At 49.9% G+C, this 24,739-nt stretch overlaps 3 protein-coding genes across 5 annotated transcripts in view; all 3 read left to right on the forward strand.

Moving 5' to 3' along the window:
• The window catches only part of LOC144138547 (RCC1 and BTB domain-containing protein 1-like), a 35,333-nt gene extending 26,741 nt beyond the window's left edge, over positions 1-8,592 (forward strand). For both annotated transcript variants that reach the window (XM_077670893.1, XM_077670894.1), the window contains exons 11-12: positions 6,693-6,915; positions 7,907-8,592. In XM_077670893.1, the coding sequence (XP_077527019.1) occupies positions 6,693-6,915; positions 7,907-8,047 (364 nt within the window). In that variant the 3' untranslated portion in view covers positions 8,048-8,592. The remainder of the gene's footprint in view (positions 1-6,692; positions 6,916-7,906) is intronic.
• Positions 8,593-12,322: 3,730 nt separating this feature from the next.
• On the forward strand, positions 12,323-14,015 carry LOC144139809 (centromere/kinetochore protein zw10 homolog). Its single transcript, XM_077672063.1, has 3 exons — positions 12,323-12,453; positions 12,528-13,908; positions 13,971-14,015. Exons 1-3 carry the CDS (start codon positions 12,323-12,325, stop codon positions 14,013-14,015), a joined length of 1,557 nt encoding a protein of 518 aa, XP_077528189.1.
• Positions 13,985-24,739, forward strand: part of LOC144138546 (RCC1 and BTB domain-containing protein 1-like) — a 31,798-nt gene continuing 21,043 nt past the window's right edge. The window contains exons 1-3 of one of the 2 annotated variants that reach the window (XM_077670890.1): positions 13,985-14,118; positions 20,628-20,908; positions 22,041-22,279. In XM_077670890.1, the coding sequence (XP_077527016.1) occupies positions 14,039-14,118; positions 20,628-20,908; positions 22,041-22,279 (600 nt within the window). In that variant the 5' untranslated portion in view covers positions 13,985-14,038. Of the gene's footprint in view, positions 14,119-14,644; positions 14,957-20,627; positions 20,909-22,040; positions 22,280-24,739 lie in introns of those variants that run through there. The other variant, XM_077670892.1, reaches the window with a different exon arrangement.

Consider the following 24,739-nt stretch of genomic DNA (forward strand, 5'->3'; position numbering starts at 1 on the left):
GCCAAACTGGACAATTACAGCCGGTTGAAGCTAAAATCAGTTGTGCAACCAAACCGTTTGCATGTATCGTTGCTGAGTTGCCATTCTTCTGAAAGCCGCACGGGAAGGTTGTGGTGGCTCTCTGCTGTTAGTTCCCTGTTCTTGGTTCTCTTCCATCTTGTCTATCTTTGACTGCTGGCTTCTTTTGGCAGCTTGGAAGTTCTCTCACATTGCAGTTGTGAAAGAGTTACTTTAGTGGCTCTCAGCCTTCTTTGGGGTTGTCTTGCATTTGTCCTTGAGTGACGAAAAGCCGCACACTGGGAAAGAAACGCCGAGGCAAGTATTGTTGTCTCTGTGGTAAATGCGCGTGCTTTGAGCTGTGTGGCTGCTCGTGGCACAATCGCAGGCAGAATGAAGGCAGACAAGTGCTACAAAGGGGCTTGGAGCATCCATGTACAATAAATAACTGCTTTTTATAAACGCAGTAGGGTAATTGATAGTGACAGGGCGCTTTGCGCTTCTCTCATCGACCTAGCCGTTTCGTTTGGGTTAACTCAACTGGTGGATTCTGAAACTCGCGAAGATTCAATTTTAGACCTCATGTTTGCAAACCAGCAACTCTTGTCCCATGGAGTAAACTGTGAGGTTCTTGAAGGTTTATCTGACCACAAAGCTGTCGAAGTTGTCTTGAACATAGTGTCCTGCCCAAAAACCTCAGTTTAAAGCTGTCCTCAACTTTTCTGAAGCTGATGATACTTCAATACTCGATACTTTAGTCTCATCTTTTGATGAATTCCAGTCCGGTAGCGAACGTTGCAATGTAGACACATTGCTTTTTAAATTTTGTGATATTGTTCGTGAATGCCTGTCGAAATACGTGCCCCGTAAACATATCAAACGGAACCCTCAGCGCCCATGGTACAATAGGGAAATAATTCAGCTCACCCGTCGCATTAAGCGCTTACGTAAGCATTATCATTCTAAGTCTAAGGGTAACGCTTCTCTGCTTAGCACGCTGAGGTGTAAATTAGGAGCTAAAATGAAAGAGGCCAAGAGCTTTTACTTTAAGGGGGCAGTTGGGTCTTTGGGGCCGAAAAACGGTCAAAAAAAGCGTTTTATCAAAAATGGCATTTTTGGCCTCCACGGTCATTTTTCTATCAGTCTGTAAATTTCTTCATCAAAAGGCACCACATTTTGTTGTTATTATATTATAATAGCATTTTAAAGTGCACTCTACAGCTCAGTTAGCGCATAATTCGATGGTGAAACGGCACTTTTCTTGCAATGCAAAGCTAGCATTTCATCCTCAGATATCTTGGCACCCAGAGCGGGTACAACTGTAATTCTTTTTGCTTCTGATACTGAAATGTGTGGAGAATACAATGTTGGAAACAAATTTTTCAAATGGAGGCTTTGGAAAATTATTATTGTGTTCAATTGGCACCACCTGCGAGCGGTTTCTGGCAGAGCACGGGAGAAGTGAAGTTCCCTGTGTTGTAAAACGACCAAAAATAGCTGAATCAAAAAAGTACTTCCTATGTTGTATTCTTTAGTCATTTGCCTGCCTAGCCATGTGGTAATTGCCATTCTGTATGGAGTGGTTATTTTGTAACTGTGACCCAAAATAATGGCAATTAATCATTAATTAACTCAATATATAATCAACTTACAAACAATCTAATGGCAGATTTGAAATCAGCACAAAAAACTCGATAACACAGTGCAGTTTCATTAAAATTGGTTGGTAAATAAAAAAAATAGCTCTAAGACCAGTCTGCCCCCTTAATACTACCTTACCGACATTTATGAAAAATAATCCATCCAGATTCTGGAGATCAATCAGGCCCGCAGTTTCTGCCCCTTCTTCGTTCATTCTTGATGACCAGTCTTGTTCTCATCCTGAAACGATAGCGAATGCCTTTAACAACTATTTTAAAACTGTTTTTTCCACCGATAACGGCATCAACCCCTTATTTTCTGCGTACAGAAATCTTCCCGCTCTCCCAAATCTAGAAGTAACTACCTCTGGAATACACAACCTCATATTAAATCTTGATGTTACGAAAAGCTCTGGTCCTGACGGTATCCCAAATATGTTTCTAAAGCGTTACTCGGAATGGTGTGCGTACTACCTTACTGTAATATTTAAAAAATCTTTAACCTCTGCAACAGTTCCCAAGCTGTGGAAATTGGCAGACGTCGTGCCCGTATTTAAGTCAGGAAACAAGAAAATAATACCTAATTACAGGCCTATATCTTTACTTTCTACCAGCTCTAAACTTTTAGAGCATATCATACACAAACACATTGTGGAATACCTAAACGCAAACAATGTTCTTTCCCGATCGCAGCACGGCTTTCGTGCCGGCTATTCTACTGTTACACAGTTGCTTGAATTCACGCACGATATTGCTTCTTCCCTTAATAACCGAGGACAGCTTGACGCTATATTTATTGACTATTCTAAGGCCTTTGATTTGGTTTGCCACACTAAACTTTTAGTCAAACTGCGAGCATATTTTGGTCAGTGCAGGCTGGTCGACTGGATTGCAGACTACTTGCGGTTGCGCTCCCAATTTGTTTCGTTTAACTGCGCAAAATCATCAGAGGTACAGATCACATCTGGGGTGCCTCAAGGCTCAGTTCTTGGGCCGCTTTTGTTCATTATGTTTATAAACGACGTAGCAGATATCATCGGTGACACTGCAGTAAAACTTCGAATGTACGCAGATGACTGTGTTATCTACAATACGATCTCTAACGCGCATGATCAGGTGGAGTTAAATAACGTTTTTTCGTTGTTCTGTAACTGGAGTGAGACCTGGCAAATGTCCATAAATTTCAAAAAGACTGTGGTCATGACCTTTTCAAACAAAAAACGCCCCCTTCCTTTCACTTATGTAAGTGACAACGTCACTCTAACCCATGTTGCGGAGTTTAAGTACCTCGGTGTAACTTTAACAACCAATTTAAAATGGCATAAACATGTTGCAACGATCTGCAACAAAGCTCTTCGAAAACTTTGGTATCTTAGACGCACGTTAAGCAACTCGACAAAAGAATGCAAACTGACAGCGTATAAAACCTTAGTCAGGCCTATTCTCGAATGTGGATCGGTTGTTTGGTCCCCTCACCACAAGCACGACAAAGCGAAGTTGGAATCTGTACAAAAAAAGGCAGTCAGGTTTATTTTTCGTCGCTATGACAGGCAGTTCTCGCCCACTTCGCATGCGCATGATTTATCTTTGCAGTCTCTCGAACATCGGCGCAATTGTGACCGTGTCATCCTCCTGCATAAAATAGTTTGTACGAGCACATGTGTTTTGGCGCCCATTTCTTTTGTTGCTCCTTCCGCACGCTGTACTCGACGATCTGATCCCCTGAACATTGTGCCATTCCGGTCGAATCTTGATTGTTTTAAATTTTCTTTTTTTCCACGGACTGTGGAATTATGGAATGAGCTTGATGGGTGTCTGCGCAGACTCGGTGCTGCGCAATTTGAGAAAGAGTTACGTAATAATGTGTTTTGTTGAACTGTGCTGTTCTCTCTGCTGAAACTCTGTACTCACTCCTGCTATGTCTCAGAAACTGAGACAGCAGTATTTGTAAATAAAATAAATAAATACAATTGTTCTGGCTGATAGGTTAGGCAACCAACTTCGAGGTTCTTGCCGGCTCTACGTGGCAAAAAAAGCAATGAGTGCACACATCTCGCTCGACCGCCTGCCTGCTGTGGTGTACATACTGGCGTAGCCAGCTTTTGTGTTTGTTTTAATTAAGTGCAGAGCACTTTAGGGGCTCACCTTGTCATCGTAGCTCGCTCACTGGGCCCAAGTAGAGCCACACGGCGTTCTGTCGTAGTGGCTGTCGTTGCGGCAAAACCCAGAGGCTTTGGAAGCCAAGTGGTTTATATAGTCATAAGCGTTTGAAGCTCGTGAACTGCTGACGCTTTTCATACATCTTCCCGTTGTTTAGCGCAAAGAAAAAACTGCAGGTACATTTGAGGCAAAATATACGTAATTAACCGGCAGTGCCCGTTCATTTAGTTTGGCTCGTTGGGTTGGTTTTTACGATAGTAAGCTAAAAAAAAGTGGCAGGGCAATGCCACCACGTGCGGGAGGGAAAGCAATCACTGCTCTGCACTTACGACAGCTTTCACATTGAGTGGAACAGCTGTAATTTTTTTTTCCCCTTTTCTTATTTCTATGGGCATAAACTGCACAAGTTCTCTGTACGCTCATTACCTTGTGCGGACTTCAATCTGCTTTTTTCTTTTCCCAAGTTTCCTTCGCATCGAATAGCTGACACCGCATGCGTGTTTTGTGACCCTTTGTGGGAGCATCCGTGTCAATGCGATGTCCTGCTTGTCTGTTTTAGGTGCGAGCACTTTCGGTCCATGTTTCAGGCACCCTGGGATGAGGACAAGAAAGATTAAGTGGGGCAGCAAGCAAGGGCTGCAAAGCTTCTCACGTTTTTCCTCTGTGTCTTTGTTCCTCCAGCAGCTACGTGGTGCCAGCATCTTCCCTCTCTCTCCCCACAAGTTTCAGTTGCATGCATTGCCTCTCGCTTTGTATAGCAAGCTGGGTTTCCCTATTGTTAGTAACAGAATTCAGTGCATGCCTGGCTACAGCAAAAAAAAAAAAAAAACCCATCCCCATACAGACATTACAAAAAAGTCCCTCTAAGACCTCAAATGCATGGTGGCCAAGGCAGAGAGGTATTGAGGACCTTTGAGGAGTTACACTATGCCGTTGCACGAGTTTTTTTGGTGTATGCTTGGGTGGAAAGACAAAAAAATTGGGGAGCCATTCTGACCAGTAAAGCTATTGGGTTAACCAAAGCAAATGAAAGGGAAATTCGATCCCACACACAGACTCGCACTAAAAACAGCGCAGGGACGAGGACGGAAGAAATGACAAACTAGGTCGTGCATGTTCCAAGAGTTTTATTGTTTGGTTGGAACCGTTACAACAATGGCCTTGTAATCATTGTAGTAACACGCGCCATATTTTCAGCGAACACAGAATCTATACAGGCTCTGTTGGCTGTGGTGGATGCATTCGGGTTGTTTTAACATTTGCACCTCTTTTAAAGGGGCCCTAAATAGGTTTCTGAAGGTCACCATTTTAATCGCGCAATCGCTAAAGTACCTTTTCACGACAATGTATACCAAATATTACACCTCTGCGTAAAGCAGGGGCCGCACAAACACGCAACAAAGGTGCCTTCTTTCTTCCTTGCTCACCTACCGCTTCCTTGCCGCCACACTGCGCCGCTCTGATGTGCGACAGAGCGCTTGTGACGCACCCGTGTGACGCACGAAGCTCTCAACAGTACGGCTGCGCTATTGGTGGGCCCCGTTAAATGCTGTAGCCAATCAGCGTACCAGTCTCTGAAAGAAAAGACTCTGTCGTGCGGCGCTCCTGCACCGGCGGCACGGCCACGGCGTATGCACCGGCGGCACGGCACGGACGAATGTATATCGTTGCCATCGGTTACACGAGCTTAGCCGAGTTTGTAGATATAGCACGTCGTTTACAAGGTATGAATAACGCTGAAAAACACGGAGCATCTCTGCGGGCACAAACGCCCGCTACATGCGCGACCGCGGCAAGCCTGTGCGACTGCCTGCACGGTAGACAAGCAGCCCACTGTGCGGTGTATGCACGATGGGCATACACCGCGGCAGCTAAAACTTGTCACCGCCCTTCATAGCGGGACTATTGCTGAAAATCAGTTTCCAAATATGTGAAAGGGGGTGAGAGTGCAGTGAAAGATTGTGCGGGGGATAGTCGTCGTCGCGGCCTCGCAAAGCAGTGTCTGGATAACTGCGGCTTTCTCCCCGACCTCGGTGGGACGAGATCACCGCGACAGCGCCACATGCCGAAACGCTAGCGAGCCGCTATAGTCGTCGGTGGCAGTCTTCAATTATTATCGTAAACGAGCATGTTGAGTTTGGAAGCCCCCTATCTTGCCTTCGAACGCTCGTTTCCGCTCGTTTCTGCCGGCGCGAGCACGGCCGGCCCGAGGAGCCGTTCGATGCGGGCCGGCCACCGACCGACCCCGCTGAGGATGTAGTAGGCGGAGCTTGGCCATCGTCTGCTACAAGAAGCGTGACGTACCACCGAGCAGAGCCAATGGCTGTGCGCTTCTCGACGCAACCCTGTTTCTCTTGATGTCACCTACCAGGTGTTGCGCCTGGTCGGTGGCGTCTCCGCTTCCACAGTGCTTTGGAGGCGCGGTGAAAGAGGCAATGCGCCAGGCCTTGTTGCGGGCCCTTTTTAATGAACGATAACTCGGCTAATACAGAGCGCTTTTAAACCATTTTTGTGGCAGGACGTTCTTTGTATAGTACTCCAACGATAGCGCACATAAAATCTCAACCTTTGGAACCCTGTTTAGGGCCCCGTCACTCTCTGACAAATGACGAGAACCACGCACTGACTGCTTTAAACGCATATCCACATTAGTCACCTGCAACGGTGATGGCGTCTTCTCTTCTTGCTGAATTCAGCCCCTCTTCAACTAGCCGACTTTTGTTTTACTTCATCTGTTTTTGGTGATCGCATTCCATAGTTCTTTCCAGCACGAGAGTTCACCCCGATGCCTACAGTTGCTGCACCGAGGTGTGCTTCATGCGCCAGATATTGTCCCATCATGTGAAACCTCCAATTTAGGCTTGAGGCTCATGGCCACTCTGCGGGCAAACGCAGCACGGTGGACGTGACGACGTTTCCGTACGCGGTGTACAAGGCGTTCCTGGAGTACACGGACCGGGTGGACTTGCCACCGGAGGATGCCATTGGGCTGCTGGACCTGGTCAACTCATACTGCGAGGCCCAGCTGAAGCGCCACTACGAGCGCATCATCATGCACGGGGTTCTCGTCGACAACGTCGCCATGATGTACGCCGCCGCCATCAAGTTGGAGGCGAAGGTCGGTCCCCGTAGTTGATGCGTGGATTTGGGGAGGCTCCGTATGGATGATGATAGTGGTAAGATGATAGTAAGGGCTATCTACTATGAAGAGTAATGCGGCAACCTCTCGTGTTTACTTGGAGCCGAACTCCCAAGCCAGGTGAACGAGCGCGATGCCTTTGGTTGACTCCCCGTACCACAGTAATGTGTGCAAGGATTCTCTCTAATATTGCCGTCCAACTTCCAGATGTTGGTTGGTCCAAAACTCTTCTGACATCTTGCGAGATTTACTCTGCACTGTCTGACTGAGCCTAGAATTGTTGATTCTAGACTTGCGAAAGTTTTTTAGGCATAAGTGTGCACAGTGCCTGGCTGAGGAACATTTCAGCAAAGATCTTTTTTTTTTTTTTTTAAGGACTGCCATTAATTTTCGTAGGTGTAAAAAATGTTTTAATTGATGTTTTGTTGTGTTAAGCTGAACTTCCAATGAGTTTAACAAATTGTTGTCACTCTTTTCTGATTGGTTAAACGAAAATTGCTCGGTGTTATCCGTCTGCATCACAATAAAGCTAGGTGATATTTAGTTTGAAGTTGTTCGGTAGCAGTCGCACACAAGTGCAGCTTAATTCAGCAATGGGAATCATCCCCTTCAGATGAGCACACTCTGAAAGAAGCATGCTGCTGCACTTGCTGTGTACCCAGGGGGCGTCCCCTTTTTCCTAGAAGAAACAGAGTGCCGAAGTTGCACAGTGCTGCAAAAGTTGCAGCTGAATGTCTCGTTCACTGCGTACCTGCATGCAAAGCATATCGGCAAATCAAATACAGTGAACCCTCGTTTCAGCAAAGTTGCTTTGTGCAAATTCTCGCTTTATTACAAATTTTTCACGTTTCCAAGTGCAGTTCAGAACGAAAAAGATCATTCCCGCTTTTAATGAAGTACCCTACCGTTTTTGTTTTACTTGGCGAAGTTCCGTAGTGCTTACAGCCCTGTATGGTTTGGTGCATTCCAGGACCTGGAAGAATTCTGCTTCCGGTTTGCCTTGAACCACCTGACAGCAGTGGTGCAGACAGATGCATTCCACAAGCTCGAAGAGTCCGTCGTGAAGACTTTCATCACCAAGGCAGCGCTGTATGGCGCGTTCAAGTACTGACAGGAACTCTAAGGGTGCACCCGATGCCAAAAATTTTTAAGAGGTGTTTCTATTTTAATTTTAGCGCTTTTAACGTCACGTTTCTACGACAGCGTAGGCGCTGGCAAATTATTTCACGCAGAATGCGTAACCTCGGGATTTTGCATCCATCTTAAGTCAACCAAAGCGGCTGCTGGTTTATGAGACAGCCTGCGCTGTAATTTAGATTGCGTGGAAGAATGTGGCAAGGAAAGCGCACCTTGGCTCCGGTATGCATTCCTGTCTGTGAGGGGTACTCGAGGTGTTTCTTGCCATGGGTCTGCTTGCCTCAGCAGAACTGTACCACGCCTTGAGATTGTGAGATTCGGTGCTGCAAGCTGTTGTGCGAGCAAGCGCTGTGCAGTGAGAATGCCACCACACCTCTGCTACGCGCACACCACACTGCGAGTGTGCACACAATCGAAGCAATATGTGTCGTTGGGGTAACATGTGTCTGTGATATTTTCCCGTAGATTCAACAAGAGAGCTTTACCGAACGAGACTTTATATAAACGTTTTGTACTGCACCCCTGTGTCTGTTTTTCTCTCAGAATCATTCACATTTCCACATGATCTTCAGAAGGGAGGCGATAAGCGTATTTCTCGAGGAAGTGTAGGACACTGTGGTGAACTGTTTGCAGCTGGTGCAGTGGTGGGAACAAGGCAGAGGCTACTTATCAGTTTCCTTGCCCCCTCTGTACCCTTACACATTCTAAAGCTGCTTCTGCCTCTCAGCCATATTTGACACTACAAGTTGGCATGAGTGTGATGCTGGTTAAACAGTGAAGTAAAGGTTGACTGAATGGTCGTTTAGAGGGAAAAAAAGGGCAGTTTTCTGCACAGTTCATAGTGCTAGACATTTTCTCTACCCATCAACAGCGCTGCCAATAAGCTTGCAGTGAAAAATTCAAATGGTTGCTTTGGGTGCACGTGAGCATCATGTTCCGTCTTGCTTCAAAAATTTGTTGCTCTAGGAGCAGCTCAGTATTCACTGCACATTCTTGCTGCTGATTTGAACGTGCGAGCCAGCGCAAGTTGATGTTGGAACGGAACCACCTGCAGAGTGAAACGCACGTTTGGGATTCACGTACTGAGCCAAATGGTGCAGCAGACGATCAGAAAATGCACCTAGAAATGAGCTAACAGACGATCAGAAAACCCGGTTTTCGGGCTCGCACGTCCAAATCGCCGCCATTTTCCCATAGGCGAAAATCTTTTTTATTTATTTTCAGAATAAACAGGTAAGTACCGTTGTTGTTCCCGGTGTCAAACAAAATAGACCACAAAATGCGACTTTTGTGTAAAGTTTGAGCGCGAACAGAGCGGCGGATCGCTCAGGAAAATTTTTTAAAGTGTTCCAGTTATCGTTTTACACCCTGTATAGCAGTGCCCTTTCTTCTTTGTTCCTACGCTTTGATATTCGTTTTCTTGAATGGTCGGAACTTGGGGACAATTTCGTGCAGCGGTAACAAGCTATCACTCGAGCTACCTGCGCCGGCCTGGGCCACTTCGCGGCCGTGGCCGCCGCCTGCACAGCGACCGTGCGGCTAGCTCAGTGGGCTTTTCGTGCCCCCGGCGCGTTTTCGCTTCGAATGGTAATAAAAAGTAATAGAAACAGAGTGCCTAGAATCGCTTTAGAACTTTGGTCGCGGCCAGCTGCCCGATGAGCTGACGAAATCACGGCGCCTCCATGGCGCCTCCGCTGCCAACGATCGGGTCGTTCGTTCTCGAGAGCAGAAGCTCCGCCCTCCGGCCCTCCGATTGGAGCGGCGAGTTGGGCGAGCCGCCGAAAAACGCCGGCAGTGCGAAAGCGACAAACACAAACTCGGGACGTGTTTAGATGTTGTTTATTTACACCATATCCTCGGGATGTCGATTGCGCGTGCTCCTCTGCTGGCTGCTCGGTTCCGTTTCGCACACTTTAAAATTGATTTTAAATATGTTCTAGGCTGTATTCGCCGCTGATATTTTGCAGATGATGTATATGTGTTCCCACCAATCTATCTCCGAAGTTATCTCGCCTTCAAAATTTTGTGTCAGTGCCCCTTTAACCAAGCCGCCATGATGATGATGATGATGATCAAAGGCCTCCCCTTTGAATCGGGGACCATAGAGTTTCATACTAATACAGGGTGTTGCAACGATAACTGGAACACTTTAAAATTTTTTCCTGAGCGATCCGCCGCTCTGTTCGCGCTCAAACTTCACACAAAGGTCGCATTTTGTGGTCTATTTTGTTTGACACTGGGAACAACGATGGTACTTACCTGTTTATTCTGAAAATAAATAAAAACGATTTTCGCCTATGGGAAAATGGCCGCTGATTTGAACGTGCGAGCCCGCGCAAGTTGATGTTGGAACGACGGAACCACCTGCAGAGTGAAACGCACGTTTGGGATTCACGTACTGAGCCAAATGGTGCAGCAGACGATCAGAAAATGCACCTAGAAATGAGCTAACAGACGATCAGAAAACCCGGTTTTCGGGCTCGCACGTCCAAATCGCCGCCATTTTCCCATAGGCGAAAATCGTTTTTATTTATTTTCAGAATAAACAGGTAAGTACCGTCGTTGTTCCCGGTGTCAAACAAAATAGACCACAAAATGCGACCTTTGTGTGAAGTTTGAGCGTGAACAGAGTGGCCGATCGCTCAGGAAAAATTTTTAAAGTGTTCCAGTTATCGTTGCAACACACTGTATATGAAACTCTATGTCGGGGACACTGGCCATACAGTTATGCACTGTTTATTATTATTATTATTAGTATATTATCTCTATGCTGTTTAGTTTGTTGTGTTTTGAAGACCCGCCAAACACCTGTTTATGGTCTAATTTTTTTTTTTACTTTTGTAACTCATAAATTATGAGGAGTTTTTTTTTTTTACTTGTATTTCCTGAGAAATTCTCGGAGTTGGGAAGGTGGTCCTAAATAGCGACGGTTGAGCCAGGGCTCGCAAGCTTGGACGTTCCCTGTCTTCCCTATAGGCGGCGTAAAAATCGACGCCCCACGTGACCAACCTTGACCAACCTAAAGCGCTGTTTTCGACCATCAAGCCCACCAGACGGCGCAGGCAAAATGTTACTTTTGGTATAGAATACAAAACATTCATTCCGTGACTCAAAGAGCCCACACAGTTCGCTTACAATGTGTTATTTAAAAATACTATTAACAAGTTCCGCATCAAACATCTGTTGAGCAAAAATGTACGCAACTTTTTACGAACAGCCGACTGGTGCACCACCTTGTTTCTGAATTCGCAACCACAAAGCCGCCAATTCAAATTGAAACCGCTGCAACGGCCGACCGTTTCAATGTGCGCGGAGCACCGGTTTCGTGACTGTTATTGCTGTTATGTGCTTTTGCGTCCATCAGTTGTTGAGAGGACTGGCAAAACACGAGAATTGAGTGCTTGTGGAATGACAAATGTGGGAAATTCCGCATCGGAAGGCAGCTGTCGAGGCCAGAATATTCGATTCTTCAAACAGAAGGTGAGTGTTATGCACTCCGCTAGAAAGACGGTGCAAAGGAAACCGTTGTCGCCGTCAATACTTCATTTGTGCCCTTCGTTCGAAATCTTAGCGCAAGTGAACGAGTTGTTATGGCAAAAAAAAATGTTGTCACGAAAGCGACGTACAATTGCAGCGATCGAAATGAAATGATGTCCTGGCCTCTGTAAACTTGCGGATGTCAATAAACGATTTGTTCTCACTTGCTGCTCACTGTGGTCTGTGCCAGTCGAGGCCATCTGGTCACCTGGCGTAACATCACTTCACTAGCGCGGCGCAAGTAAACACGCGACCAGCGTGCCAGCCAGGAGCCAGCAGGAGCAGCCACGGCCGGACTCGACGCCCCTTTCGCGCGCGGGAGGAGGAGAGTCGAGTCCGGCCGTGGAGCAACGAACCGGCGGCCGCCGTGCGAGGGCAGCCATGTTATTAAGGAGCTCAAGCGGCCTGTGCAAAAAGCATCCGCCATGTTTACAAAGCCGTGTTTACAGCGCCATCAAGCGGGCGTACTGGGTAGTTCACGACGCCGCCACTACGCTTTTTCTGGCACTACAGGCAAAGCTAGACCTTTGCTTCTCTAAAATCCTCCCTGTTCTGTGGTTGAGCGGTTGGAGGTAGGTTCCAATGCGCGCTGTATTCGTAACGTGTTGGAAGGCGAAGTTGGCACGTTGTGCTTGATCGAGCGCGAAACGTGGGCAAACCGTGACGGCTTCCTTGATTGTCAGTCGTGCCGCTTCCTGTTAGCGTCGCCAGCATGTCGCTCGTGGCCGAAGTACTGCAGCCGAAGGATCCCCTTGAAAAAGGCAACCTCAAGGCTGCCGTCTCCCGTCTGTCGCGCAAAGTGGATGATTTGAAGGCAGACATGCAGAAGGAACTGGCATTAAAGTACGATATGTTCTTGCCCTACTACAGAGACGCCGAGTACTTGTCGCGCTGCCTTCGAGCTGCCGTGGACGAAGTGGAGGAAGTGTCCAAAAGATCGAGGACCACGTCAAGCCAATGCTGGCGCAGTCCACTACGGAGTTCGAGCTGCTGTCGCGTGAGCTCGACACGATCGAGCAGCAGTCGGCGCAAGTACGTCGGTACGCGCGCCTTCACGATCTGCTGGAAGAGGCCGAAAAGCATTTCGCCGCCGAGGACCTGCTGGCGTGTTCGAAGCTGCTGGAGGAGGTGCGCAAAGTCGTGGATGAGCTAGAAGGCGGCCCCGACGTGCAGCTCGTATGGCCGCTTCACACGGAACACTGCATCCGGTGCGAACGGCTTATCTATAAGCTCTCCGAACTCTGGAAGCGCTACGTCATCTGGAAAGTGGGCAGGACGCCGCACGTTACGGAGTTGACGCTCGCCACAGTCGAAGAAGAGGGCGCGAAGGCGTTCGCCAATCTCGTGGAGGCCGCCGAGAAGCAGGGACAGCTCCGGGAGAAGATGGCCCAATTCGGCCGCTCGCTCCTGGCCGACATCGTCACGCCCATGGTGAAGTACGAGTCGGTCATCGTGACGCCGCCGGACTCCTCCACGTTCCGCGTCGAGTTCAACGAGTCTAAAGCGCCGTTTATCAAGGACGTGCTCGTGAACCTGTCGACGCTGTTCACTTTCCTGACGACACGCCTGCGCGCGCACAACGCTGTCAGCGTGGACCTGTTGCAGGTGATGGGTAGCGTTATCGGCACCGAGTTCTCGGACACCGTCGCCAAGTGTTGCCTCGAGCCGGCCGTGCCGAGTGACGGCAGCCGCCTGCACAGCTATCCGGCCAGCGCCCTGCTCGACTTCCACAACCAGCTTATCGCCGCCAACTTTCTGTCGTCGGAGAAGACGGGCTTCTCTGGCCTGGTCTCCGACCTGGAGGCGCTGTGCATAAGCAAGCAGAGCCAGAGCATTCTTCTGCAGGCACGGGCCATGATGAAACGGGAGTTGCACGACACTGTTGTGGTCGGAGAGCCGCCGTTGGCGAAAAAGCAGATGTCGTCTTTGGAGCACTGCCTGGACGGTAGCCCGTTCATGTTTCCCAAATGCCAAGTGAGCAAGTTCATGGAGGAGCTGGTCGACCTTCTGAAGACGATAATAGACGAGGCCAAGGACGCTTCCGACGGCAGCTGCCCCGAGCAGGCGTGGCAGGTTGGCACGGTGCGCCACATCTGCGAGCTCTACTGCTGCGTCACACCGTTGCACCACCAGTACCTCATCGAGACCATCCCTCTGCAGACGGCGATACACCACAACAACTGCATGTACTTGGCACACGAGCTGCTCTGCCTGGGAGTGTGGTTCCACGGCCGCACCACTCTGGTCGACCTGGCGGCCAAGATCCGCTGGATCGGGAGGATCGCTCTGAGCCAGCAGGTGGACCGCCAGCGGCAGCACCTGGTGGATTTGTTGAGCGAGGTGTCGCTGTCGGGAGAGAGCCAAAGCCTGGACGGCGCGCTTCGACGGTGCCTGTTCCACATTGAGCAGCTCAAGAGTGTCTGGGTGGATGTCCTTCCGGCCACAAGTTACCTGGAAGCTGTGGGCAGCCTTCTCAACTCGGTGCTTGAGCACGTTGTCAAAACCGTGGTGAGCATGGAGGACATTGCGTCGACTCTTTCGGAGGAACTGGCGCAGGTGTTCGAGAAGGTTGCCGACCAAGCGGTTCTTTGTGCCATCGTTCACTTCTAGTACCATTGCTCGATAACGCTGGCGTGTGATCGTCGCGTAGTGGGCATTTAATACTTTTGAAGTAAAACAAAAATGCAGGATACGATCCACCGGTAAGGTGTTATCTCAGCACTGCATTTGGGTGTAGGGTTAAGCCGACTTTACAGTGGCTCGATCTGCAGCAGAGCGGCTTGAAAGAATGTTTACGCCATATAGTTTCATACTAATATACACTGCATGTGCAGTGTTTTCATATTTCAAATATCCGTAAAGACGGAATTTCAAGGCGGTATTCGAAATTTCGAATATTCGTGCGCCACTAAAAGCGCCAAAAGAACTCGTCAGCGCGTGCATGAGTAGGGATATATTGCGCGGCATTATCGCTTCATCGAAAGCCTCTTCGTCGGCGTTCATCGGTGAAGCTGGTGAAGCCACGGTTGTCGGAATCGTGGTCGGAATGAAAGGCGGGTTTCCTGTTTCCAGAGCTTAGCGTCATCGCCGGAAGGCGTCGCCGCCGCACTTGTCACCCGTTCAGCTGTTGTGTAAATCCGCTATCACCTGCTATCACCCTTCAATGAGTCAAAATCGCCGCTGTGCTTTGCTCGCTTAGCACCTCGTGAATACCCCTGCGTACCATTAGAACTACGGAAAACTACAAATCCTCAGTCAGGCGTTCCTTGTCAAGTTTCCAATTCAACGGAACAGAGACAAAAGGTCTAACCACGTCGGCCTTTTCTGCAACTCCGGCTGTTGACAGGTCCGTATTTTGGTCTTTGTTCGTTTTGAGCCCGTTCACGGACCTGCACGAAATTTTTCAGTTGCTCGCGAATTGCGAACCTTCCCCTTATAGTGGTGCTCTTGTCCGCAGCGCGAGTAGATAAACTGGTTCAAATGTTTTCTACTACTATAACCAAGCCAACCCTCAACATGGTGTCAGAAGTGGCTTTAGTTCTTCGGTTCAACGCTCGTCCGTAGTTCAACGGTTTAACCAGTTCAACCCCGTACGCCCGTCACGAGACAACCGCCGCCGCCCCCGCCATGACTACCCCTGCCATCGCCGCCGCCGCCGCGCCGCAGCTGACTCAGCTACGCCCACCACCGCCCTTCGACTTCGACAACCCCGGCTCTTGGACTACGTGGCTGCTCCAATATGAGGATTACACTTTCGCCACGGGCCACTACACAGCACCGCCGGAGGTTCAGGTGCGTTCTATGCTCTACTGTATGGGTCCGCAAGCCCGCGTCGTACTCGCAACCACGCCGCTGGGTGACTCCGAGCTCAAAGACGTTGCCGCCGTCAAAAAAGCGTTTACCGACCATTTCATTCATCCGCCCAACGAGCTGTACGAAACGGCCCGCTTTCACCGCCGTGCTCAAGAACCGGGCGAAACTGCCGATGCCTTCTACACGGCTCTCCGCTCGATGGTAAAGCGCTGCAACTACGCGTCGCCGGAAGTCGAGGAAAGGCTCGTCCGCGACCGCTTCGTGGTCGGTTTGCTCGACCGTAACCTCTCGGATAAACTGGGCCGAAGTCCGAAGCTCACCTTGCAAGAGGCACTTACGCAGGTCCGTCAACACGAAGACGCAGAAAACGAGCGCCGGGCACGCGACTCGGCCGACTCGTCACCGCTTGCCGTCGACGCCGCCGCGCGTGTTCGTAACGCGAAAGGAAAGCCTGGGTCACCAGACAGGCCCAACCAGAGAGGGTGCTTTTTCTGCGGACGTTCTTCGCACGAGCGTGCAGACTGTCCGGCTCGACAAGCAACTTGCAATTTCTGCAGCAAGAAAGGGCATTTCGAAACTGTCTGCATGAAGAAAAGAAGATGCAACTCCAAGCGCACTCGGTCTTCAGCAAGCTCCGTTGAGCTTCACGCGGTGGCAGAGAACCGCCCCAACGCCAAGTTCATCGAAGTACTCGTGAATGGCTCCCCACTGTCGTTCAAGGTGGACTCGGGAGCCGAAGTTTCGGTCGTACCAAGCTCATTTTCCGGAGTTCCGCCAAAACTTCAAGTTCCAGAAGGCGAGCTCAAAGGTCCCGGTAATCACACGTTGCCTGTCCTGGGTACATACCAAGCCACACTCACGTGGAAAGGCAAGTCCGTGGAGCAGAAACTGTATGTTCTGGAATCCAAAACAGTTCCCTTGTTAGGCTTCCCTGCAATTCAGGCCCTGGGGGTATGCAAGTTCCTTGACCATGTCTCAGGCTCACAGGAGTCGTCCGGAGAGCTGCTCTTAGACCCTGGCCTTTTCGAGGGACTGGGGACATTGCCTGACGCCTACACAATCCGTTTGAAACCCGGGGCGACGCCCTTCTCACTAAGTGCCCCGAGACGTCTTCCTTTACCTCTCCATGAGCCCATCAAGAAAAAACTGGACAAGATGGAATCGGAAGGAGTGATCCGCCGCGTCGATGCTCCGACAGAGTGGTGTGCTGGACTGGTAGCTGTGCCAAAAGGTGATGGTGATTACAGGATCTGCGTAGATCTCTCTCAGCTTAACAAAGCCGTCCTTCGCGAACGCCACATGCTACCGACGGTGGAACAATGCCTAGGCTTGCTTGGAGAGGCCAAGTTTTTTTCTAAGCTGGATGCTAAGTCAAGTTTTCATCAAGTCATGCTGTCTCCACAGTCACAGCTGTACACAACGTTCATTACCCCGTTTGGTCGCTATTGCTTTCTGCGGCTGCCAGTCGGCATCACATCGGCACCCGAGTATTTCCAGAAGCAAATGTCTCGGATACTAGAAGGCCAGACCGGCGTAGTGAACATGATTGATGACATCCTTGTCTTTGGCAAGACTCGTAAAGAGCATGACCAGCGCCTCCAGCAGGTCCTCGCACGGCTCTCCAAGGCAGGCATCACGCTCAACCGAGACAAATGTTCCTTCGGCACCAACAGTGTCAAGTTTCTAGGAGTCGTAGTGAGTGCCCACGGTATTTCACCCGACCCTGACAAGGTGGCAGCCATCAAGCGTCTGCCTGCTCCCGAAGACCTCTCTGGCGTTCGTCGTCTACTGGGACTCGTGAATCATGTGGGACGTTTCTTGCCGAATGTTTCGGACGTCACCGCACCTATTCGTGCCCTGCTTCAGAAGAACTCTGAATGGACATGGGGCCCATCGCAGCAGTCTGCTTTTGGGAAGCTAAAAGAACTGCTGTGCTCTGAACGGTGCGTTGCAACTTACAACACCCAGTACAAGACAACTGTTTCAGCAGATGCAAGCTCCTTTGGCCTCGGGGCCGTGCTTCTGCAAGAGCAACCATCCGGAGAGCGTCGAGCAGTTGCCTTCGCTTCAAGGTCTCTCACGTCGGCAGAAACAAGATACAGCCAAACCGAAAAAGAAGCATTGGCAGCCAGCTGGGCTGTGCAGAGGTTCGACCAGTATGTCCGTGGTCTGGACTTCATCCTGGAGACCGACCATCAGCCCCTCGTTGCACTTTTAGGCAACATGGAAATCGACCTCTTGCCACCTAGAAACCAGCGCTTCCGTCTGAAGCTCATGAGCTACCAGTACAAGGTACTCTATGTACCCGGCAAACTCTTGGCTACAGCTGATACGCTCTCTCGAGCTCCTGTGGATGCTCCTTCGTCGCAGCAGGCCGACCAGGTCGAACTCTACGTGCAAGAACTCGTCCGCTCCCTTCCAGGTCTTGTCTCCACACGGTGGGACGACCTGCGCCAAGCGCAAGCATCTGACGGCGAGTGTGACCTTCTCGTGGAGTACTGTACTAAGGGTTGGCCCAGACAGTCTCGGTTGCCACTTCATCTGAAAAAGTATTGGCAACACAGGGAAGACCTCACTGTGTGTGATGGTTTGCTCCTGAAGAACACTCGCATTGTCATCCCCACCTCTCTTCAGCGGTACATGCTGGAACTGCTACATGAAGGCCATCAAGGGATCAACCGCTGCAAGGCAAGGGCACGAGAGTCGGTATGGTGGCCTGACATCAACAGCCAAATTGAACACACCGTCTCCAGCTGCCCCAAGTGTGCTGAGACTCGGGTCCAACGTCCAGAACCCATGATGGCTACAGTCACACCAAGTCTTCCTTGGGAGGAGGTGGGCGCCGACCTCTTCCACCTGAATGGCAGGGACTACATTCTTCTGGTTGACTACAGGTCCAGATTCCCTGAGGTCATCAGCCTTGGGTCAACATCAGCAGCAGCAGTAATCACAGCAATCAAGAGCATTTTCGCCCGCCATGGTATCCCCAAGTTACTGCGCACAGACAATGGTCCTCAGTTTGCAGCCAGGGAATTCGGGGACTTTGCACTGGCCTACGGCTTCCATCACGTCACGAGCAGTCCTCGGTTCCCGCAGTCAAATGGGGAGGTGGAGCGAATGGTCCGCACTGTCAAAGACCTCCTAGGCAAGTCGGAAGACCCGTACCTGGCCCTGCTGGCCTACCGAGACACACCGGGCGTCAATGGACATAGCCCTGCACAGCTGTTAATGGGCAGACGCCTGCAAACTCGCATACCCAAATCGGGTAACCAGCTGAAGTCAGGCTGGCCGTCTTCGGTAGAAGTGGACCAGCGGGATCGTGCTAACAGGCAAAGACAGGCAAAGGACTTCAACAGAAGACACGCTGCTCGTGAACTTCGTCTGCTTCAGCCAGGTGAACATGTTTGGGTCCGGGATATCAAGAGTCCAGCTGTCGTCTTGAGCCCAGCGCAGCGTCCGCGCTCGTACGTGGTAGAGACACCCAAAGGGGTGCTGCAGCGCAACCGCAGTCACCTTGTTCCTACTTCACCCTCACCAGCAGTGGCCACCGGGAGTGAGCAAGCGTCCCCTTCTGCGTCACATGGTGCGACACCACCAACTGTGCGGGAGCCCACTGCGCAGGTGTCACGGTTCGGTCGAACCATTCGCCAGCCAAGGAGGCTGGACTTGTGAGGGCTTCTGAAGCTGGACTTCTGAAGGGGGGATGTAGTGTGTCGTGTCTCGACTAGATGGCGCCACGGCGACCATCATCATCAGTGGACTCGAGGCGCTCTAATAAAGCAAGCTCCCCGCCGGGGCGGGGGATGTTCCTGCTGGTAGCATCGTGTCTGTACGTGTCTCTCAGGGCTGCGTGCTCTGCGGGGGCGGTCCCTCGGCGTACCCGCTCGGCCACCCTCAACAATAACCAAGCGTCGGCATTTCTGGGAGAGTTTCTTAAAGTTTTTCTAATGCTCGGTATCAAATTCGGCAATGTCTCGTAACACGAGGCTAGCGTTCAAAGTTACATTGCGACGTCGTATTTTAGATTTTGTCCTTTTCTGTCGCGCTGCTAAGCGTGACTGGGCTGACGTTGTGTTCACAGCTACCTACGTTGGGTACGGCAGCTGCTTTGGCTGTCGGCGCTTTTATTCCTAGGGGATGCAACCATTTCGTTGTCCTTCCCGTGGCCTCCACCCTTCGTACGTTGTGAATTCTTTGTGCAGTTTGGAATATTAAGTATTCCAAATAGCGCGCGTCTAAGACTGGAGGCTACGTGAATGACAACAAAAGGGGTTGCATGACTGGTTGCATTCTCTGTGACAGCTGATGCAGCCAACGCAAGGCGCTGCCGCGAGCATTCGGTCATTGATTGTATCTGGAGCTGCGTGTGTCGTGTTGTAAAGATAAGTAGCTGTTGGATGTGTCTAAACAAAATGTAAGGTAATTTTTTTCTACTTTTTTGGGCGGTTTGCTTGTTTAGATGGTTGTTTTTATGGTCAATGTATTTTGCTTCATATATGTAATCTACGTGAAATGTCATGGCAAATGTCTGGCGTTGTTGGGACCTTTTCGGGAAAAAAGCGCCAATTTGGACTTTTGTATGCGTTTTCCCGTTGTTCTAGAAGTAAGCTGCCAAGCGAACTCGTCAGACTTTGGCCCATGTGGGTGATCTTGTCTTGGATCATAGTGATAGTAGTCTCGGAGGATCATTGTGCTGGCTGGGCTCGTGCGTATCTGGTATCAGTAAATGGCTGGTGGAACAAATATTTGCAAACTGTGGATAGCCGAACTATTGGCCTCTCTTACTTGCCTGCTCTGAACAGCTCTGCGATGGCTTTACCCACCAGTCCCGGAACTGGCCAATCATATTCCTTTGCTCCACGGAGCAGCCCACACCTGCCCAAGCTGCTCTTGCTGCTTGGGAAGAGCATCTGGCAGATGGGAGAGCAGCTTGGAGTTGTTTCGTCCGCTGGACCATTATGGAACTTCCCGTCCAGGAGCTGTGTCATAGCTGCCTTATTTGCAGCTAATCACAGCTTGCTGAACACGTGACGTGTGCCTAGCCTATTAGCAACCACCCCGTGACTCTTTGTGTTTGCTGGTATTATCGTGAAAAGGTGACATACGTTGTTGCATGGCCTCTTTATCGTAACCAATGCATCTCTGAAAAGAGGAAAGGAAATCTTTGTTCTTTGCATGCACTGTAATACATGTGTGCATTGCAGGGTGCTGTGGGAGGACGGAGAGGGAGAACTAAACATGGCAGAGCGGTCAGCGTCGCTTCCGGCGCTGGACTTGGGCACCACGACTGACCTGGACAAGTGGCTGATCTTCAGCAACCTGGACAAGGCATTTGTGTCCAAGCTGCGCCTGGCATGCGTCTTTGGCAGCTCGGGCAACGAGGCCCTCATGGTTACCCAGGACGACGACGTCTACGCCCTGGGCTCCAACTCGAGCGGATGCCTCGGCCTGGGGGACACCCACGGGAGCCTGGAGCCTCGCCGAGGTGCCCTCCTGCTACGAGGGGGGGGGGGGGGGGGGTTTGCACAGAAACCACGATGCGGGGGCTGAGGGTGGAGAGTCAACGTTGGTAATCAAATGGTCTGTGGGGACAGTATCGAAAGTATCCTTTACAGGGACACGAGAGTGTAAAAGTAGGTTGGCCTACATACAAATTCAGTAAGAGCTGGCAAATTCGACATGAAAGGGAAGGCCATCTTGAAAGCAATCTCAGGAAAAGAGAAAGCCAGTTCGAACTAATGAAAGAGAAGAATAACAGCAGTAGCAGTAGGGCATATAAACAATCAGATGCTTTACAAATTACGGGATTGCAGTGTGCCTTTAGTTCTTGAAGGCAACATCCAGTACTATATTTTGCCCTAATTAGTGAATTTAGCTGAAGGCCTACTATTCACCTTCTTGAAAACTGAAGCAGACACGGGCGGCATTCCATCTGACCATCACTTCCAAGTGTATGGCCACACTGGTGTTGCATCCTTCTCCTCCTCGTCATCACTGGAAGTGGCAGGTTCCGCTCTTCTGACCTGAGAAATCATGTCCTCATCTGTCAGCTCGCCACACACCACCGCATTGCATTTGCATTGACGTCGTTTGCAAAGGATGCATCTTCCATAATGTACGCCATGAAGGTTTCAGGTTGGTTAGGTTGACCGAAACCGTGGGGAGACAAAAAGTACCAAAACTACCATGTGGCCACGAGAGGTCTGGCAGGACGAAGGAAGCATACCAGCCATGTATAGGTGGTCATTTATCAGCGGTAGGCCCCAGATGCTTGCTCCTGACTGATGGAACACCCGCAGGTATCGTCCTCTTGAAGAACTGCTGGAACGACAGTTTTTGCGGGTGTCTTCCTGCAAGTCCACGCGCACATCACATTTTTACCTCAGTTGCTCCAAAAAAAGGCCTGTCAGTGTATATGTGTGGAGGCGGTCGCCTTCACATTTCTTAGGCGTTAGCTGAGGACACCTGAAAGTTTTTTTTTTTTTTTTTTTTTAAGCAATATTTTAAGTGTGTCACCTGAAATGCGATGAGGTTTTGCCCACATCCGCAAACCAATGTGGGGTTGTTCTAATTTGTGAAAGAGTGTGGCACTGACTTTCCCCCTCTGCCCTCCCCAGTGGATTCCCTGTGCCGGCGTGGCCTGCACAGCGTGGCGTTCGGCAGCGGCCCCCACGTGCTGGCAGTGACGGAGGCCGGGGAGCTGCTCAGCTGGGGCCACAACGGCTACTGCCAGCTGGGCCACAACGGCAACCCCCAGGGCCTGGTGCCCTCCTCCATCTCGGCCGGCCTGGCTCACCGGGTGGCACAGGTGGCCTGCGGGTCGCACCACTCGCTTGCGCTCACCACCAACGGCGAGGTGAGCAGCCGCCACCACTCCACGGGGCCCGGGGGAGGCAGCATGTGCAGTTCGCTTTGCTTGCAACTCTTTCTTGGTAACTTGGTTCGGGAATATTGCCACCTAAAAATTGCTGCCTATGTTAGGGTGGATTTCTCTTTACCTGTGCTTACTGCGGTATTGCATTGCTAGTCTGGAAACCAGCTTCGCTCGTGCCTCCGTCCGGTTTAGCCCCAATCTACACGAACCGAGTTTATGGGGAAACCTGTCTTACACTGCCTGACCATGCTCTTCATGTCCTGCTGAAGAAGGGTGGGCAAACATCAAGGCTGCAGGCTGCGAGCCTCACTTTGCCACAGTGACGATACAGGTTTCTATGGTGTATAGGTATGGAGTGGGGGAAAAAAAAAAAAGGTTGTGTCATTGTCCGCTTTGCTGAAGGCATTGTTAAAATGTGATGTCGGGAGTCTGTGGATGGCGCATGTAATAAGCGGGGATAAATTTATTCACTAAAATTTTAAGGGGGGACGCGGCTTTCAACTTCGGAAAAATGACCAAAACATCGTTTTTTTGAAACCCGCATATTCGGCTTCTATGTTTCCTATTCTGTGCGTCTGCAAAGTTTTTACGCTGAAAAGCTTCGCAAAGTGGCATAAAAAAATACTTTTGTCAGGCGCGGTGACAAACTATCAGCGCAAAAGGGCGAAAAAACGGCAATTTTCGGAGCGCTCGATCTCCGCAACGGTGCCACCGGGCGCGGCCATTTTGATATGGTTAGATCGGCCGAGCGATCGTCTTTCCGGTTCCGCTCGTCTCTTTTATCTTCGTTCATTCACAAACGCACAAACGGCAGAAAAGAAACGACGCACAAACGAAGCTAGAAATAGATGCTGAAGCGCTATTGGTCCTCTGGTCGGGGCGCAGATCGACGACCCTCCTGATTGGATGTCGCGGGCGCAACGCAAGATGGCGGCCGCCTGAGCTGCGTAGCGAGCGGATTGAGTTCATTTTCGCCGCTTCGCTCGGCCGAGTTTCTGTTCAATCTGTGGTATTCAACACGGACGTTATCGCGATGGGAATGCCAGAGATAACGAGCCAGATTACGGGAAGTTGTGTGGCTCGAAAGGCGGAGGTCATCGAACGCTTCGTGGTGCGCGTGACTCTACCGTCGCCAGACCCCGGAGGGTGACGCGGTGTGCGCGCTTGCGATAGCGGTTCGTGAAGTGAACTTTTAGTCGGATTTGCGATGTGTACACGCTTAGTTATTGTTGTGTTTTGACTGTGGGCTCGCTAGCCTTGAGAAAGAAACGGTCGACGCGTCAAACGCTGCGGCGCGCACGGCATAGCCGACGCGCATTGGAGCATCACATGACTGGGCAACCGGTTACGATTGAACGCCAGTAGTTGTAATTAATGCCTGCGACGTTAGTTTTAATCTTAAAAGCGACCTTACCAGCCATATCAGGTATAATCAAAGCTCGATATGTCGCGGTAAGCGTGCGCTGCGATGCGCGCGAGCCATATCGCCTTTATTGCGCAACGTTTCCCGTGCACTTGTAATTTTCATGCAAACAGGTTTGAGTTAGTAATATAGGAATAAAAATATGCTCTCTGCGTTAAAAATGTACGTTACTGTGGCAGCATTTAACAGTGATTTTTTTAGGGAAATTATTGATACCATTGCTCAGGGCATACTGGCTGTGCTGCGAGAAATATTGGATGCCTTGAATGTCAAAAGTAGTAAAAAAAAATATGCTCTTGCATTGAAGTTGGGAGTTATGCAGAATACTCTACCAAGCTTCAAAGTAGCTCATTTTCAACCTTGTGGTATGCAAACTTTTGGCAATGAACACCTGCACTATGAGTACTAAGTTGCTGTGCCAGGCAAGATAAAACATGAAAAAAAAGCCAAAAATGTTCAAATTTAAGTTAAAAAAATGCTTAACTTGTTGCCATGGTGACAACACTGCAAAAGGAGGCTGTCCAGTGCGATACAGCCAACCAACTAACCTACTTTGCATTGAAAGCCCATTGAAACCCATCTCCCCTCCGTTTGGTTTGCAAAGGGGGGTATGTACTCTTCACGGAGGAGCTGAAAATGATGTTTTCTGGAAAGAGAAAGGCTGAAAAGGCACTCCAATTTCAAGGCAAGGCCTTCCAGAAGCCCCATGTTCAAAAGGACATGAAAGGCTACAACCGTGACAACTTTTGATACGTGAAACCTATGTTGCAACTTCGGAAGCCGTTTTCTCAAAACAGTTTTTTTTGCCACCTGTGTCGCTTGTCCCAGGGATTTCTTCGTGACTGCTGGGTCTATTTTGATTCCGTTTCTTGCATTACATTCCTTGATGAACTGTTCAGGTCGTGACACTTTTAGTTTTCCAGATTTGTTTTTTGTGATTTTTTTATTCAAATAATCGTTCACAGTTGACATGCCTGTTGCACATTAACCTCTAAAAAAATGAAAACTAAAAAACATTG

This window comes from Haemaphysalis longicornis, unplaced genomic scaffold (assembly GCF_048455015.1).
Source record: "Haemaphysalis longicornis isolate Haplotype H1 unplaced genomic scaffold, Haemaphysalis longicornis Haplotype H1 scaffold_5, whole genome shotgun sequence".
Lineage (NCBI taxonomy): Eukaryota > Metazoa > Arthropoda > Arachnida > Ixodida > Ixodidae > Haemaphysalis > Haemaphysalis longicornis.

What these genes read in the sequence shown, in the direction of transcription:
- LOC144139809 (XM_077672063.1), top strand. Translation starts at nt 12,323, where the DNA reads ATGTCGCTCGTGGCCGAAGTACTGCAGCCGAAGGATCCCCTTGAAAAA. An exon ending in CAGAAGGAACTGGCATTAAA is followed by an intron (nt 12,454 to 12,527) that starts GTACGATATGTT and finishes CCGTGGACGAAG; the next exon opens with TGGAGGAAGTGTCCAAAAGA. An exon ending in GGATCGCTCTGAGCCAGCAG is followed by an intron (nt 13,909 to 13,970) that starts GTGGACCGCCAG and finishes GTCGGGAGAGAG; the next exon opens with CCAAAGCCTGGACGGCGCGC.